The sequence below is a fragment of the Neoarius graeffei genome, chromosome 20 (assembly GCF_027579695.1).
Source record: "Neoarius graeffei isolate fNeoGra1 chromosome 20, fNeoGra1.pri, whole genome shotgun sequence".
Lineage (NCBI taxonomy): Eukaryota > Metazoa > Chordata > Actinopteri > Siluriformes > Ariidae > Neoarius > Neoarius graeffei.
The window spans coordinates 46,147,157-46,163,835 of NC_083588.1; the positions used below are offsets into that span (position 1 = coordinate 46,147,157).

Sequence of the window (16,679 nt, forward strand, 5' to 3'; positions counted from 1 at the left end):
TCGTTCTGAAGTCTGGAATGTTCCACAGCACAAGCTGTACCATGTGTTTATGAGTACAGGGAGTGTGTACACAGCACACACTGCATATTTCCTGCTTCATTTCTCAAGCATATCTTAGCGTCCGAGTACAACTCCTCCTACCATGTCTTTCTCTGTTGTCCAGCTCACAAGAACACCACCAGTTAGTGCTGACTCTCATTTTTTAATATAATTCCTTCTTTTATATATATATATATATATATATATATATATATATATATATATATATATATATATATATATACGTTCTGAAAAACATCTGGACATAATCTTCGAGGTACAGTTAAATCCAGTCCTCTCCAAAAAAAAAAAAAATTATTATTATTGTTATGTTATTATTATTTCTCTGATTCATTGTTCTTAGTGCTTGTGTTTTCTCTTTCTTTTCCACATGCTTTTCTCATGGTCTGGTTTTGATCTAGTTCTTGCTTGGCTCGAAGTGGAACTGATATCATGTGAGAGGGAAGGACTTGCTACAGTAAATATTTGTATTATTAGCTCAGCTAAGCAGTCCTCAACTCGCAGCTTTTCACCATAAAAACATCCCTCTCTCACTCTTTCTGAGTTAGACTGAGGTCAGAACCACCCTGGTTTGAGACAACCCTGTTTAAAATTAACTTTGCATTTTCATGCTATCATACTGCACTTTGAGCATGTCAGATTTATTTATGCAGATTAGACATCTATATCTAATATATTGCCTCTGGGAATTCAATACTTGATCTTCGTTTCTCTTTGAAGATTTTCTCAGGCATGCTAGACGTGCACTTGGCTCTAGTGAAAGCACAAAAAATTCTGTCTAGAGTTTGCAATCTCTTGAGTGTATTCATTGTTCATTAATAATGTCTCGAGTTCTGGAGCGGTTTGTAAGGCTAGACCATGTACTAAAAGATGGATAGGTAGATGGATGGATAGGTCGATGGATGGATGGATGGATGGATGGATGGATGGATGGATAGGTCAATGGATGGCTGGATAGGCCAATGGATGGATAGATGGATAGGCCAATGGATGGATGGATGGATGGATGGATAGGTCGATGAATGGATAGATGGATAGGTTGATGGATGATAGATCAATGGGTGGATGGATAGATAGGTTGATGGATGGCTGGATAGATGGATGGATAGGTCGATAGATGGATGGATGGATGAATAGGTCAATAGATAGATGGATGGATGAATCGATCAATGGATGGATGGATAGGTCAATAGATTGATGGATAGGTCGATGGATAGATAGGTTGATGGATGGCTGGATAGACTGATAGATGGATGGATAGGTCGATAGATGGATGGATGGATGGATGGATGGATGGATGGATGGATGGATCAATAGATGGATGACAGATAGATGGATGGACAGGTCAATAGATAGATGGATAGACAGAGATTGATGGATGGATAGGTCAATAGATGGATGGATGGATGGATGGATGGATGGGTCAATAGATGGATAGGTTGATGGATGGATTGATAGGTCGATGGATGGATGGATTGACTGATGAATGGATGGATAGGTCGATGGATGGATAGGTCGATGGATGGATGTCTCAATAGATGGATGGATGGATGGATGGATGGATGGATGGATGGATGGATAGATCGATCAATAGATGGATGATAGATAGATGGATGGACAGGTCAATAGATAGATGGATAGACAGAGATTGATGGATGGATAGGTCAATAGATGGATGGATGGATGGATGGATGGGTCAATAGATGGATAGGTTGATGGATGGATTGATAGGTCGATGGATGGATGGATTGACTGATGAATGGATGGATAGGTCAATGGATGGATAGGTCGATGGATGGATGTCTCAATAGATGGATGGATGGATGGATGGATAGATCGATTGATGGATGGATGGCATTCAGTTGTACACTTAGCTGGTTTTTGTCTTTTGCTAAAACTGCTCCTATTAGTGAAGTGTTGTTCATTAAAAAGCCAATGTGAACAAACATATATGTTTTATTTTTATTTCTTTTTTGTAGATGTACACATTCATTAATTTATCTTTAGTAACCACTTCCATGGAATCTTCTTTTCAACTTCTGAGCTGTTTCTTTCTGTGAAAGTTAAGATGTGTTTTATTTTCAACAATATATTTTCCAAGGCATATTGGACAATAAAACTGTCCAAGACATGTCCTGCATAATGCTCAGTAGTTTATGAAGAATCAGTATCCATATTCATATTATATGAACCCAGTTTTCCTAAACTTGTTGATCCTGTTGCCCTTAGTTGCAACAATTTGGACCATAGTTTATTGAGTTAGTCAGTTGAAATGACTGATTATTTCAATTGTCCACACAAGAGCTTTGTGCCTATAAATAAATATATCATTCTATGTATAGTATGATAGCTACTATTTATAGTATGATAGGTACTTTACCGTACCTGGTCATTGAAGACCCATAGTGTATTAACTCGTTCCAACAGAAAGGCAAATTAAACATCCATTCACTTGCTCCATTACACACAGCTAGCTGGTGGGGGGGGGGGGGGGAGAGTGTAGCATGTCATTGTCATATCCAACTACCTCATGTCTCATTCACATGTAAGAAAACACCTAATATTATCATAACGAATGTAAACAACAAACATGGCTATTGTTAGTACTCACAGCTGCCGACTAGATCACTAGCTTTAGCAAAATGTCTGTGGTATATCTGCTGAGCTTTCTGGAAGACTCCAGTCATGCACAATGAGTGCTCAGGCAGAATGTGCACAGGTAGACAGGCAAGTACACCATCGGACTGAATAAAATGGCTTTTTTACTGCCACAGATGACATTTTTTTTCTTTTCATTGTCAGAGCATTCGATTTATTCACTGATGCCAGGATGTAAAGAGAATTTCAAGAAATATAACAAACAATGCTTCTAAAATAAATTGCCTACACTAACTTTAATTGACTTCCCTAGGATACTGTTGCAGAGAGAAAACACTAACAGCCACCTAGTTCAATGAAGTAATGCAGTTAAACAATCTGAGCCACCTCAGAAAGTCAAGACGACTTTGACCCTTGTCTTATACAGTACCTTAGATCACGGGTCCACCAACAAATCCATTGTCTTTATAATGAAGTGATGATGATGAGGCAGAGGAAGAACATGCTCTGTGTGTGTGTGTGTGTGTGTGTGTGTGTGTGTGTGTGTGTGGGGCACAGTGGTGTAGTGGTTAGCGCTGTCGCCTCACAGCAAGAAGGTCCAGGTTTGAGCCCCATGGCCGGCGAGGGCCTTTCTGTGCGGAGTTTGCATGTTCTCCCTGTGTCTGCGTGGGTTTCCTCTGGGTGCTCCGGTTTCCCCCACAGTCCAAAGACATGCAGGTTAGGTTAACTGGCAACTCTAAATTGACCATAGGTGTGAATGTGAGTGTGAATGGTTGTCTGTGTCTGTGTCAGCCCTGTGATGACCCTGGCAACTTGTCCAGGGTGTACCCCGCCTTTCGCCCGTAGTCAGCTGGGATAGGCTCCAGCTTGCCTGCAACCCTGTCGAACAGGATAAAGCGGCTAGAGATAATGAGATGAGATGATATATATATATATATATATATATAGTGTTTTCCCCAGAAAAAAATTAAAGCCCTAAATTCGTCTTGTCTCATCTTCTTCCGCTTAGCCGGGTCACGGAGGCAGCAGTCTGAGCATGGAAGCCCAAACTTCCCTCTCCCCAGACACCTCGGCCAGCTCCTTGGGAAGAACACCGAGGTGTTCCCAGGCCAGCTGAGAGACATAGTCCCTCCAGCGTGTCCTGGGTCTTCCCCGGGGCCTCCTCCCGGGGGCACATGCCTGGAACACCTCCCCAGGGAGGCGTCCAGGAGGCATCCGAAAGAGATGCCCGAGCCACCTCAGCTGATTCCTCTCGATGTGGAGGAGCAGCGGCTCTACTCCGAGCTCCTCCCGAGTGACTGTGCTTCTCACCCTATCTCTAAGGGAGCGCCCAGCCACCCTGCGAAGGAAACTCATTTCGGCCGCTTGTATCCGCGATCTTGTTCTTTCGGTCATGACTATAGGTGAGAGTCGGAACGTAGATCGACCAGTAAATCAAGAGCTTCGCCTTTTGGCTCAGCTCCTTCTTCACCACGATGGACCGGTAAAGCGACCGCATCACTGTGGAGGCCGCACCGATCCGCCTGTCGATCTCACGCTCTATCCTTCCCTCACTCGTGAACAAGATCCAGAGATACTTAAACTCCTCCACTTGAGGCAGGACTTCTCCACCAACCTGGAGAGGGCAAGCCACCCTTTTCCAGTCGAGAATCATGGCCTCGGACTTGGAGGTGCTAATTCTCATCCCAGCCGCTTCACACTCGACTGCAAACCACCCCAGTGCATGCTGAAATTATCATACCCTAAATTCTGGCATGATAATATACAGACAATTGAGTGCCAATGGCGTGAAAGCGAGCGCCAAAGGTGTGAAGTGAAACTAGGGGGATCCGGGGGCATGCACCCCCAGAAAATTTTTTGAAAAAAGATGCTCTCAGGTGCATTTTCAGGGTCTCTGAGAGGTTTTAGATACATGATTATAGGATAGATTTTACCAGTGTTTCAATGATTTCTGACCTAAATAGTATTAATGTATACACATTTGAAATTTCACCTTAAAATTCAACATGCAAGTTAAACTGTTTTGTTATAGATTACTTAGGTATATGATAGATTGAAAATCTACGGGGATCCCTTAATTATTTATGATCAAGTAGTGTTGTAACAAAAATGTGCATGAAAATATGACCAGTGGTTTGCTCCAGCTTATGCAATCCAATGAAGAGAATCAATCATCATGACCTCCTGTTGATCACAAAGGGATCTAAACCTAAGAACTGCCACCTTAAAATAAGTTGCTGTATTACTATAACTGTAATGATTTAGAATGTTTCTGATGCAATTACCATAATTTATTTTTTTCACGGTCTGGTTTCCATCAAATCCTGCGCCCTGATTGGCTGGCGAGCGGGTCCGTATCCTACGGTACGGACCCCAGTTACGGACCTCTGGCGACTCGCTCATTCACAACAACAACAAACATAGTAGCAATTTTTGTCAACATTTATTTTCACGTTTCTCAGGAGAATAGCATTAATTTTACATCATGGATAGTGATAACGACTGTCTTCACAGCAAAAGCGAGTTTTACTACTCTGAGGAAGAAGAAATAAAAGAAAACATTTCAGGAGAAAGCTAAAAACCTGTAACTGTTGCTAACGCTGAGGAAAAACATGGCTGAATCCTGAATGACTCAATTTTGTATAAATAGAGGACAAAATGTAGTTTTTTTCCTGCCATGGAAGTGCACTTGTATACCAAGGAGGAAGCAATTTGCATTACAGCCGTGAATGAGGATTCAAAATGGCGGCTCACCTCGGCTCGGTTTTCCCTTTCGGGCGCTCTCGTTTTCTGTTAAAATTTGGTAAAGAAAAAAATAAATATATTATTTACCAGCTTAAGGTTGGTCCGTATAGTGAAATACCGTGACCTTGGCCTTAAATACTGACCTCGGCCCAGAGGGCCTCGCTCAGTACTTTCAAGACCTCGGTCACGGTATTTCACAATACAGACCTCCCAGCTGGTAAATAACATTTTATATATATCACGGGCGATTGCTCCAAGACAACGAGAGAGGCTCAGCCTCCTCTAAAAATGACGAACATCATGTAGGATGAATTGTGCTAGGCTTATGTTATAGCCGACCTTATAACAATCCTATTTCAGATCCAGAATCATAGAAATATATGTGCTCAACCAACTACAGTGCGAAATCATTCCGTTATAACTTTCCCCAGTTCGCCTAATGTGTGCGTGAGCTTTCCCCCTCTTGACAGCGCGATGCAGCCCAGCCTCAGTGGACTTCAATGGCATTTGGGAGCTATGCGCTTTTCAATATCAAAATGCAAGACGATTATTGGACAAATACTGCGAAAATGCCCACCCATGGACTCTCACGGACTCCCAGCCTCAGTGGACTTCAATGGCATTTGGGAGCTCTGCGCTTGTCAATCTCAAAATGCAAGACGATTATTGGACAAATACTGCGAAAACGCCCGCCCACGGACTCCCAGCCTCACAGTGGGAGGGATATGGCAAAGCTTTCCGCGAGGAGACTGGTGATTGGTGAAAGCGGCCGGATATTTTCTTTGATTGACAGCTCGTTTCAAATATAGACAAGCAGCGGTGAATCTCAGTTCAGTCCCATGCAGATTCGCAAGTGGCGTGGAGTATTGTAAGAGATCAGCTTACATTTCAATTTCATTCATTACATACGGTTTCTACCAGCTCTTTTAGTTTGTATATATATTCATTGTAAATAAAGTGTAAATATAGTGTTGTCAAGTTTGCTATCTTAGTTCCAGAAATTTCATTTATTTGAGTGACTGAACTTGAACTTGAGGGGGCTAGTCAGCTAGCAAGAAAGCTGCGCACGGATGCCAAGCATTGCTGATTTAATTTTGGCGAAGCCATTTGCCAGTCTTCCTTTCGAGGAAAAAATTAAAATTAAAGAGCAGGGTAGACCAACGCCTCAAATTGACTTGGTGAAAAAAGTAGGGAATTATACTCGTTCCTTTCAGCTCTCCTGGTACGAGAAAGTGAATTGGCTAACAGCAAGTGACCCACATCAACAACAGTAAATAGGCTACTTTAGTAATATGTCATGGATGGACCAAAAATATAGAATCTATTTAAAATGTTTATGCTGAGTATATTATATTGGAATATATATTTCTCTGGATATGAATTAAACACAGCTACAATTTGGAAAACATTTTTAAACAAAAACACAGCCGAGAACATTTCACACTACAGACCTGGATTAAAAGTGAAGGGTTATCAAAATTGTCAATAAAGCATTTCTCAGTCAAAATAAGTAAAATATAGGGAAAGTGTCATTGAATAAAATGTCTTTGACTCGTTCAGTATCATGCTAGCTGAATGGAATATATCTGATATACCATGAAAAAAGCCAATATTATTTAAATATGTCACTCAGATCTACAATGTATTTCATATGAAAAATGAGTTTTTCAAAACGAGAAGATAAACTTCATATCTTCAAGCCAATGTGTAATTTTCTTTTTATTATATAGGCACATTCAAAAAGTACCCAAATTTATCAAAACAATTAATCGATTTCCTCATGAGTGAGGATACTGGAAAATATGTTACCCAATGTGTCACACACACAATCATTTTTACATGTACAGTGGCATGCAAAAGTTTGGGCACCCTTGCTGAAAATGTCTGTTACTGTGAATAATTAAGTGAGCAGAAGATGAACTGATCACCAAAAGGCATAAGGGTAAAGATGACACATTTCTTTAATATTTTTCGCAAGATTAAATTTTTATTTCCATCATTTACGGGCGTAAAATACCAAAAAATGAAAAGGACCTGAAGCAAAAGTTTGGGCACCTGACATGGTCAGTACTTAGTAACACCCCCTTTGGCAAGTATCACAGCTTGTAAACACTTTTTGTAGCCAGCTAATAATCTTTCAGTTCTTACCTGGGGGATTTTCACATATTCTTCCTTGCAAAAGGCTTCCAGTTCTACAAGTTTCTTGGGCTGTCTTGCATGCACTGCTCTTTTGAGATCTATCCACAGATTTTCAATGATGTTTAGGTCAGGGGACTGTGAGGGCCAGGGCAAAACCTTCAGTTTGTGCCTCTTGAGGTACTCCATTGTAGATTTTGAGGTGTGTTTTGGATCATTGTCTTATTGTAGGACCCGTCCTCTTTTTAACTTCAACTTTTTTACAGATGGTGTGATGTTTGCTTCCAGAGTTTGATGGTATTTATTCGAATCCATGCTTCCCTCGACCGATGAAATGTGCCCTGTGCCACTGGCTGCAACACAACCTCAAAGCATGATCGATCCACACCCATGCTTCAGAGTTGGAGAGGTGTTCTTTTCCTGGAATTTGGCACCCTTTTTTTCTCCAAACATACCTTTGCACATTGTGGCCAAAAAGTTCTATTTTGATTTCATCAGTCCACAGGACTTGTATCCAAAATGCATCAGGCTTATTTAGATGTTCATTTGCAAACTTCAGACACTGAATTTTGTGGCTAGGACGCAGGAACGGTTTTCTTCTGACGACTCTCCCATAAAGGTCATATTTGTTCAGGTGTCACTGCATAGTAGAACAGTGCACCACCACTCCAGGGTCTGCTAAATCTTTCTGAAGGTCTTTTGCAGTCAAACAGGGGTTTTTATTTGCCTTTCTAGCAATCCAACGAGCAGTTCTTTCAGAAAGTTTTCTTCATCTTCCAGACCTCACCTTGATCTCCACTGTTTCTGTTAACTGCCATTTCTTAATAACATTACAATCTGAGGAAACAGCTACCTATGTTCTTGTAGCCTTCTCCTGCTTTGTGAGCATCAATTGTTTTATTATTCAGAATGTGATGGAGTTGCTTAGAGGAGCCCATGGCTGTTGATTTTAGGGACAAGTTTGAGGAGTCAGAGAATTTATACAGCTTTGAAATCTGCATCATCTGACCTTTCCTAATGAAGAATTTGAACAAGCCACAGTTCAATAAGCTAATTAAGGTCTGGAACCTTGGTAAAAGTTACCTGAGAACTCAAATGTATTGGGGTGCCCAAACTTTCACATGGTGTTCCTTTTCTTTTTTTTACTCTCCAATTGTACAAAAAAATACACAAATCTTGCATAAAACGCTGAAAAGAAATGTCTTCTCTTTACCTTTATGCCTTTTGGTGATCAGTTCATCTTCTGCTCACTTAACTACTCACAGTAACAGCAAGGGTGCCCAAACTTTTGCATGCCACTGGGGTCACCCAGACAATTTTGTGTTTTCCATGAAAAGTCACACTTTTATTTACCACCATAAGTTGTAAAATGAATAGAAAATATAGTCAAGACATTTTTCTGGCCATTTTGAGCATATACTCGACCCCACAAATGTGATGCTCCAGAAACTCAATCTGCTCAAAGGAAGGTCAGTTTTATAGCTTCTCTAAAGAGCTCAACTGTTTTCAGCGGTGCTAACATGATTGTACAAGGGTTTTCTAATCATCCATTAGCCTTCTGAGGCAATGAGCAAACACATTGTACCATTAGAACACTGGAGTGATAGTTGCTGGAAATGGGCCTCTATACACCTGTGGAGATATTGCACCAAAAACCAGACATTTGCAGCTAGAATAGTCATTTACCACATTAGCAATGTATAGAGTGGATTTCTGATTAGTTTAAAGTGATCTTCATTGAAAAGAACAGTGCTTTTCTTTCAAAAATAAGGAAATTTCAAAGTGACCCCAAACTTTTGAACTGTAGTGTATAAAATATTTTTATTTGGATCAATGTAATTAAAAGATTGCACAGTCAGGGGAAGCAGGGGCGTATCAAGCTTTCCAAAAGTGGGGGTGTTCTGGAATGGGGAAGCCATATCATTAGAAATCGGTTTATGGCTATATACACGCCCGGCGTGTACACTGTGATGTACTGTCAATGACCGATATGGAACTTTTTCATACCCATGGTCCATGGATGCAAATGAAAGGGAGGACAGCAGAAAGCCTATAAATCCAGTTGACTCCAGCCAAGTTCTGCATTTCATGCAGAGATCTATCATGTTGGGTTTTGGTGTTGTTACTGCCAGGGATATGTAATTATTCAGTAAGTGAAGGCAAAAAGTATTGAGTGATAATTCTAGGTAACAGGATACTGTTCTATAACAGAGATGTCAGTATTGCTGCCTACACTGGTATACACTGATATAAACAAAACCAAAAACTTCACATAGCCCAAGAAGTCATACACAGTGTATAGATCATACACCATCATGCATAACAGTTTGGACTGGGATCGCTTTGTGTGAGCAGGAGGCATGGCTAATCAGTTCATGTTGGAGAAGCGCAGCATCCTGGAAGGACCTCTTTAGTATAGCATTCAAATAAGACGGGGCAGTTCCTGCTTTTAATGTCTTTAATTAATCAAACTCGTGTATAAAACTTGTTTGGATCATGCATTACATCAGGTTTAATGTATAAAATTTGAAAATGATGCAATAGACTACACATACAACAAACACTTAATGGCCAAGTAACATTACTGTACAACAATTATTGAACATTCATTCGATTTGAAATGCCTTTAAATCTCAATTGAAAAACTCTTCTAAAAAGTGATAAGCAGTTATAATGCATGAAAAGTAGACTTGGTACAAACACACACTCGTAATAAAAAACTTGCCTCAACTGACTTTACAACTAGTAACTACTACTATTTAACATCACTGTCAACAAATCCTGACAACTACTTGTGTTTGAAACAACCAAATGTGTTTTTTCTTCAGGGCCGTAACTACCATTGAGGACACCGAGGTCATGTCCTCGGCATTTTTTTCCCACGGTATTTTTTTTTTCACTCAGAAATGTGAAATTAATAGCCTATATGATGAAAATCGTTCTGACTTTGATCGGTGGAAAATTCTAAATTCAGCTTGCATCCCCCTGTTCTCATTTGTTTGTCTAAAAATAAAGTCCACATAATAATTTTTAAATGAAGCTGAAATATCCGACATTGGAAACATTTCATATTAGTCAGCTAAGCACCACGGGATATACAAGAGCTGAGAAGTGTTCTCATCAAGGTCCGACTCCGCAGCCAGTCAGTTTGTCAATTAGTCGTGGAATCTGAAAATTGACATAAGATGAAGAAGTCTACTACACTAAAACAAACCAAACTCAGCTCTGGAAAGTCAACAAGTGAGAGAAAAAGAAAGAGGGAAGAAGGTGAGTTAATTTTGCCAGTCACTGACAGTTATGTGCCGGAATGCTTATGATCATTAACAGTGCAATTTTAATTAGCATTTCAAGCAACAACAGTCGAAGCCACTTATAGATAGGATTTTCGTTTTCCAGGCGGCACAAACTCTTTTATTCTCTCGTCTCGATTTGATTTGGTGCGTTTCAGATCAGAAAAGGCTGGACAGTCGTGACCTGTTGTTTATATTGGGTATACTGACGAGACTTGAGCTATTTGCTAACTTACCAGACTATTGAGGTATTTCACTCACGTGACCAAGTCATGTGACGCTGCCATTTTGGACGGCACGGCTCGAATCAGTTTGAATGCGAGGAAGGCGACAAACGAAAAACATAAAAGAAAAAGGAGCGAGATGCAGAAAACACCTTCACTATCCAGCGACGTAGGGCATTTACAGGGCGAGCAGAGGGAGAGGTATTTGCAAAAATTGAGGTTAGCAGGCTTAGAGAACGACGTTTACCTGCTTCCACCAGGATTGTTCACTGACGTACGGAAGTACACGAAGCCCTCGTCTTTACCTGACTTCAGCCCACATGATCTGTATACCTATGTCGTTAAAAACCCATTGCCATACACAGGTATTGATCTGAAAGCGTATAAGAGTTTGGATGCCTACAAATATTTTGTGTCAGGCTGGGTAACATGCCTACATCAGCGGGTCGTCCCTGGAGCTGGTGGTCGCCATCTGATTACAGCTAAGGTTTGTTCACATTTTCATTTACTTTCGGTCCTCAGGATAAACAAAATGTTATTAAATGTCATTGAAATAACTTCTTAGTCTGTTGAGACATGGCCCGTTATAAATTTGCTGTTACCAGGCAATGACCAAGAACTGTATTATTAGGGTCGGTGTAGTTGTAGCAGTGTATTAGCAACTAGCTGTTAGCACTAGCTAATGTCAACAACAGTAGCTAGTATGTTACTGTAGCAATATTTACGTTCAGTCATTTGGATGACTGTTAAAACCTTTCAGTCTCAAGTTTTTCCTTTACTGGATTTACTAGTTTACTGAGCTAGCGCGCTCGGCCGAGCCGGGAGCCATCGCGCGCTCTCCGGCCGAGCCGGGAGCCATCGCGCGCTCGGCGGCCGAGCCGGGAGCCATCGCGCGCTCGGCGGCCGAGCCGGGAGCCATCGCGCGCTCGGCGGCCGAGCCGGGAGCCATCGCGCGCTCGGCGGCCGAGCCGGGAGCCATCGCGCGCTAGCTCAGTAAACTAGTAAATCCAGTAAAGGAAAAACTTGAGACTGAAAGGTTTTAACAGTCATCCAAATGACTGAACGTAAATATTGCTACAGTAACATACTAGCTACTGTTGTTGACATTAGCTAGCTTGCCGTCCAAAATGGTGGACACCGGGGCGTCACGTGACCCTGTGACGTCAGGTGAAATACCTCAATAGGCTAACGTGAACACAAGATGTTTTGATCATTGGTTGTATTTTCTAACGGAAATGAAAACGGGTAGCAAACTTATGTTCACATTTTATTTACAACATGATGTACCACCTCTGACTGCTTTCTGTCAATCATGAACAGCCCAGCCGCGTTCACAGCTCCTCCTCTGATCACCAATAATAATAATAGTAGTAATAATCTCATCTCATCTCATTATCTCTAGCCGCTTTATCCTGTTCTACAGGGTCGCAGGCAAGCTGGAGCCTATCCCAGCTGACTACGGGCGAAAGGCGGGGTACACCCTGGACAAGTCGCCAGGTCATCACAGGGCTGACACATAGACACAGACAACCATTCACACTCACATTCACACCTACGGTCAATTTAGAGTCACCAGTTAACCTAACCTGCATGTCTTTGGACTGTGGGGGAAACCGGAGCACCCGGAGGAAACCCACGCGGACACGGGGAGAACATGCAAACTCCACACAGAAAGGCCCTCGCCGGCCACGGGGCTCGAACCCGGACCTTCTTGCTGTGAGGCGACAGCGCTAACCACTACACCACCGTGCCGCCCAGTAGTAATAATAATAATAATAATAATGTTTTAAAATCAAATAGAGGACACTGGAGAGGGTGAGGATCAGCGAGTTGAAGAGAGAGAGCCAGGAGAGGAAGAGAAGGGAAGAACTGAGCCAGTAGAGGAAGAAAAGGGAAGAACTGAGTCATGAGAGGAAGAGATAACAGAATCAGGAGATAAAGATAGGGAAATAACAGGTGAAGATCAAGAAACTCCAAGTACAAGTTTGTCCATCCATGATCCGGCAAGTTATAAAAACAAAAGTTCCTACACAGATGAGGAGAAAAAGAACATTCTTCAGGGTAGATGGAGTAGGGACCAGTATAAATACCCCCAGCGTCAATTTGGGAAAAGGCTTCTGAGATATAGTGCTGAGTGGGAAAAAAACCCACCCCTGGCTACGGTACTCTCCATCTGAGGATGCTGCATATTGTTGTGATTGTGCAGTTTTGAAATTGTTAAAATAAACATGTTCACCTACATGTTCATCTCCTTGTTGGGCTTGTGATTTTGACTCGTTTCCAAAATGTATGAAAAGTCACCATATTAGGACGGTTTTTTTTTTTGGCAAATAAGATGTATCGCAATGTTTGACCTCGGTATTTGAAAAATCCTGGTTACGGCCCTGTTTTTCTTTGCTCCTTATAAGAAACAAATTGTTGAGCAATCATCGCAAGCGCTTTGAGAAGGGTCTGTGTGCAGAGCCGCAGAGCAGGCACATAAGCACCACATGCGACGTCAAACCTGGAACGGTGAATCAGGAGCGGTAAAACTGGTGTTGGCTCTGCAGCCAGATACTGTATTATTGAGCGCTTTCGGCACGCTACGCAAACTGGCTATTATATTCACGCAACTGCTGATTGGTCGGGTGAGAAAAACTGTTTTGAGTCCGTTGCGTGGCTGTTTTTTGTCTAACGTTATGGCAATAGTTTACTTCCTTGTTACACATTTTATAGTAGCTGTATAATTTTCATAATGATGTCATTTTAATCTGACAAAAGTGCGGGGGATGAAATTGTGTTTCAACAATTTCACAATTGTGTTTCAAGTGGGGGGAATGAAACGTACGCATCCCCCGCAGGTGATACGCCCCTGAGGGGAAGAGTGAATACAGGTCTGTCCTCCTGTGTACTGATTGTGACATGTTGGACGCGTTTTCAAAACATTCCCTGCACAGCTTGTCCCTCCCAGGCTCCCGTACAAGGCCTGCTCCATTAGCTAAACAACGCGATTCAAAACCGAAAATAAATCTTCTAAACTGAGGTACAGCTGTAGATATTTAATTAAAGTTTTTGCGTATTGCCAATGCATGGAGATTTGGACATCGCGTTATTAGGTTAGGCAGTAAATTTGGAAGCGTTATAAGCTTTTATTAAAAAGCTGGACTCGTAAGGATAATGCTAAAGCTAATGCTAAAGCTAATGGTGCAGTATTGCGTCCCACTAGTGATTCTGCGCGCTGACATGCCTCCTCATTTCGGGTCTGTGAGAAAGAGCTGATGATCCGCAGATGCTGTAACATGCCCTGGATGCTCTCTATATATTTTATATATTTAGGAGCTGAAGTTCGTATTAAGTGAAATCAGTGTAGAGCACATTGCATTATTGTAATCTACAGTAATGCAATGAGAATAAAAGAAATCCACATTCAGTGCCAGTTGTCTCGCATCTACACTCGGGTTGATTTATTTTACTCAGGAGCTGTTTGTATGGATCACTGTTCTGATAGTAAAAATTGAAACTTGTGCACTGTTTTGTTGCAGGCTCAATGGCTTTAGTGTCTGCAGACACCAAAATTGCTGAACTGCTCACTGAGCTCCATCAACTAATCAAACAAACTCAGGTAAATATTTAACTCCTGTAAACCTCACCCCAGTTATTACAGGTACACCCTATCATTCATCTAATCATACATTTACTCATTTCAGAAAAAGACATTTGATTTCTCAAACTCGCTGTCACTTTAGGGGGAAAAAAACCATGACCGACACTAGAAGGGCACTCAGTAAGGTGTATACCTCCATCAAGCCAGATATTATCAACATCAAATCACTTGAACTGAGGATAATACTAAAGCTGTACACCAAATTTCATCAAAATCCGTTCACTACTTTTTGAGATACAGTGGGAAAAGACAAAAAAAAAAATCCTGGATCAACGTACATATCTGGATCCTGGATCAACGTGCATATTTGGATTTGCATCAAAATCCAATCAATTGTTCCTTGGCCCATGGTCCACCTTTCCACGAAATTTCATCAAAATCCGTTCCCTACTTTTTGAGATACAGTGGGAAAAAACAAAAAAATAAAATCCTGGATCAACGTGCATATTCGGATTTGCATCAAAATCCAATCAATTGTTCCTTGGCCTGTGGTCCTCCTTTCCACAAAATTTCATCAAAATCCTTTCACTACTTTTTGAGTTACAGTGGGAAAAGATGGAAAAAAATCTTGAATCTACATACATATCTGGATTTGCATCAAAAGCTAATTAATTGTTCCTCGGCCAATGGCCCACCTTTCTTCCAAATGTCATCAAAATCCATTCACTACTTTTTTCAGTTATGTTGGGAACAGACAAAAAATAAAATCCTGGATCAACGTACATATTCGAGTTTGCATCAAAATCCAATTAATTGTTCCTCAGCCCATGGTCCACCTTTCCACAAAATTTCATCAAAATCCGTTCACTACTTTTTGAGTTACAGTGGGAAAAGACAAAAAAGAAATCTTGGATCTACATCCGGATTTGCATCAAAATCTAATCAATCGTTTCCCCGGCCCATGGCCCACTTTTCTTCCAAATTTCATCAAAATCTGTTCACTACTTTTTGCGTTACGTTGGGAACAGCCAAACAAATGGAGTCGAAAACATAACCTCCTTAAACAAACTTGTCGGAGGTAATAACAGTTACAACAAAAGAAGGACAAAATAAAGATTATGAGAAATAAATAATTCCATCCATTAGCTACAGTTGTGCTCATAAGTTTACACACCCTGGCAGAGTTTGTGAAATATTGGCCAGTTTTTGGAAAATATGACTGCTCATGCAGAAAACTTTTATTTAGGTATGGGTTCGGTCAGCTGTGAGCTGGCCTAGTGGTTAGTGTGTCCGCCTCTCGGCCAGGAGGTCATGAGTTCTACTCACGGTCAAGTCATACCAAAGACCATCATAAAAACGGTACCTTCTGCCATCTGGAAAGGCACGCTGCAATACAGATGTGAGTAGGGAGTCAAACTCTCACGGTTACCAGAGGACTAGCCCCCCACTGTAACCCGAGCTATGTAATAGGCAAGACTGAAGGCTATAAAAATGAAGATTGGTGCTGTACCCATGTGCCTCAAGAAGCTGAGTAGTACTGGGACAGGAGACTGCCTGGGAAGACCAGATCCTGGCATGGGAGGGACTTCAATGGGTTCAGTCAGGGAATGTAAACTTTCGATCAAGGCCATTTGGGTGATTTCAGTTTATTTATAAAGGGCACACACAATTATGTGATAAGAAATGGCTTCACCTGACCACTATCCCTAAATAAAAGCAAAGTTTTCTGTCATATTTTCCCAAAAAAGGCCAGTATTTCAGAAATTCTGCCATTAAAGCATTAAGTCAGAATTAATAGATGTGATAGACTAAGGACAAATAAATGTAAACTTAATGACAGAGGATGGGTAGCTTTTCAGAAAAAAAAAAACACATGAAACAGGCAACTGTACATTAATCAGTACAACATACACATTAACGTGAATTCAGGTTTGAATGAATTGCATCAGCATTGACTGAAGAGATTTGTTTTTATTTAATCTTTAGAAATGTGTTCCACACTTTGTTAGTGATAACACGGTTTCATACTGGTTTATTTGATAG

General features: G+C 41.2%; 1 protein-coding gene across 3 annotated transcripts in view; it reads left to right on the forward strand.

Annotated features, from left to right (window-relative positions):
* The first annotated feature begins 297 nt into the window (after nucleotides 1-297).
* Nucleotides 298-16,679, forward strand: part of sgf29 (SAGA complex associated factor 29) — a 49,125-nt gene continuing 32,743 nt past the window's right edge. The window contains exons 1-2 of one of the 3 annotated variants that reach the window (XM_060901807.1): nucleotides 298-316; nucleotides 14,575-14,654. In XM_060901807.1, the coding sequence (XP_060757790.1) occupies nucleotides 14,580-14,654 (75 nt within the window). In that variant the 5' untranslated portion in view covers nucleotides 298-316; nucleotides 14,575-14,579. Of the gene's footprint in view, nucleotides 317-13,548; nucleotides 13,681-13,987; nucleotides 14,076-14,574; nucleotides 14,655-16,679 lie in introns of those variants that run through there. The other 2 variants (XM_060901806.1, XM_060901805.1) reach the window with 2 other exon arrangements.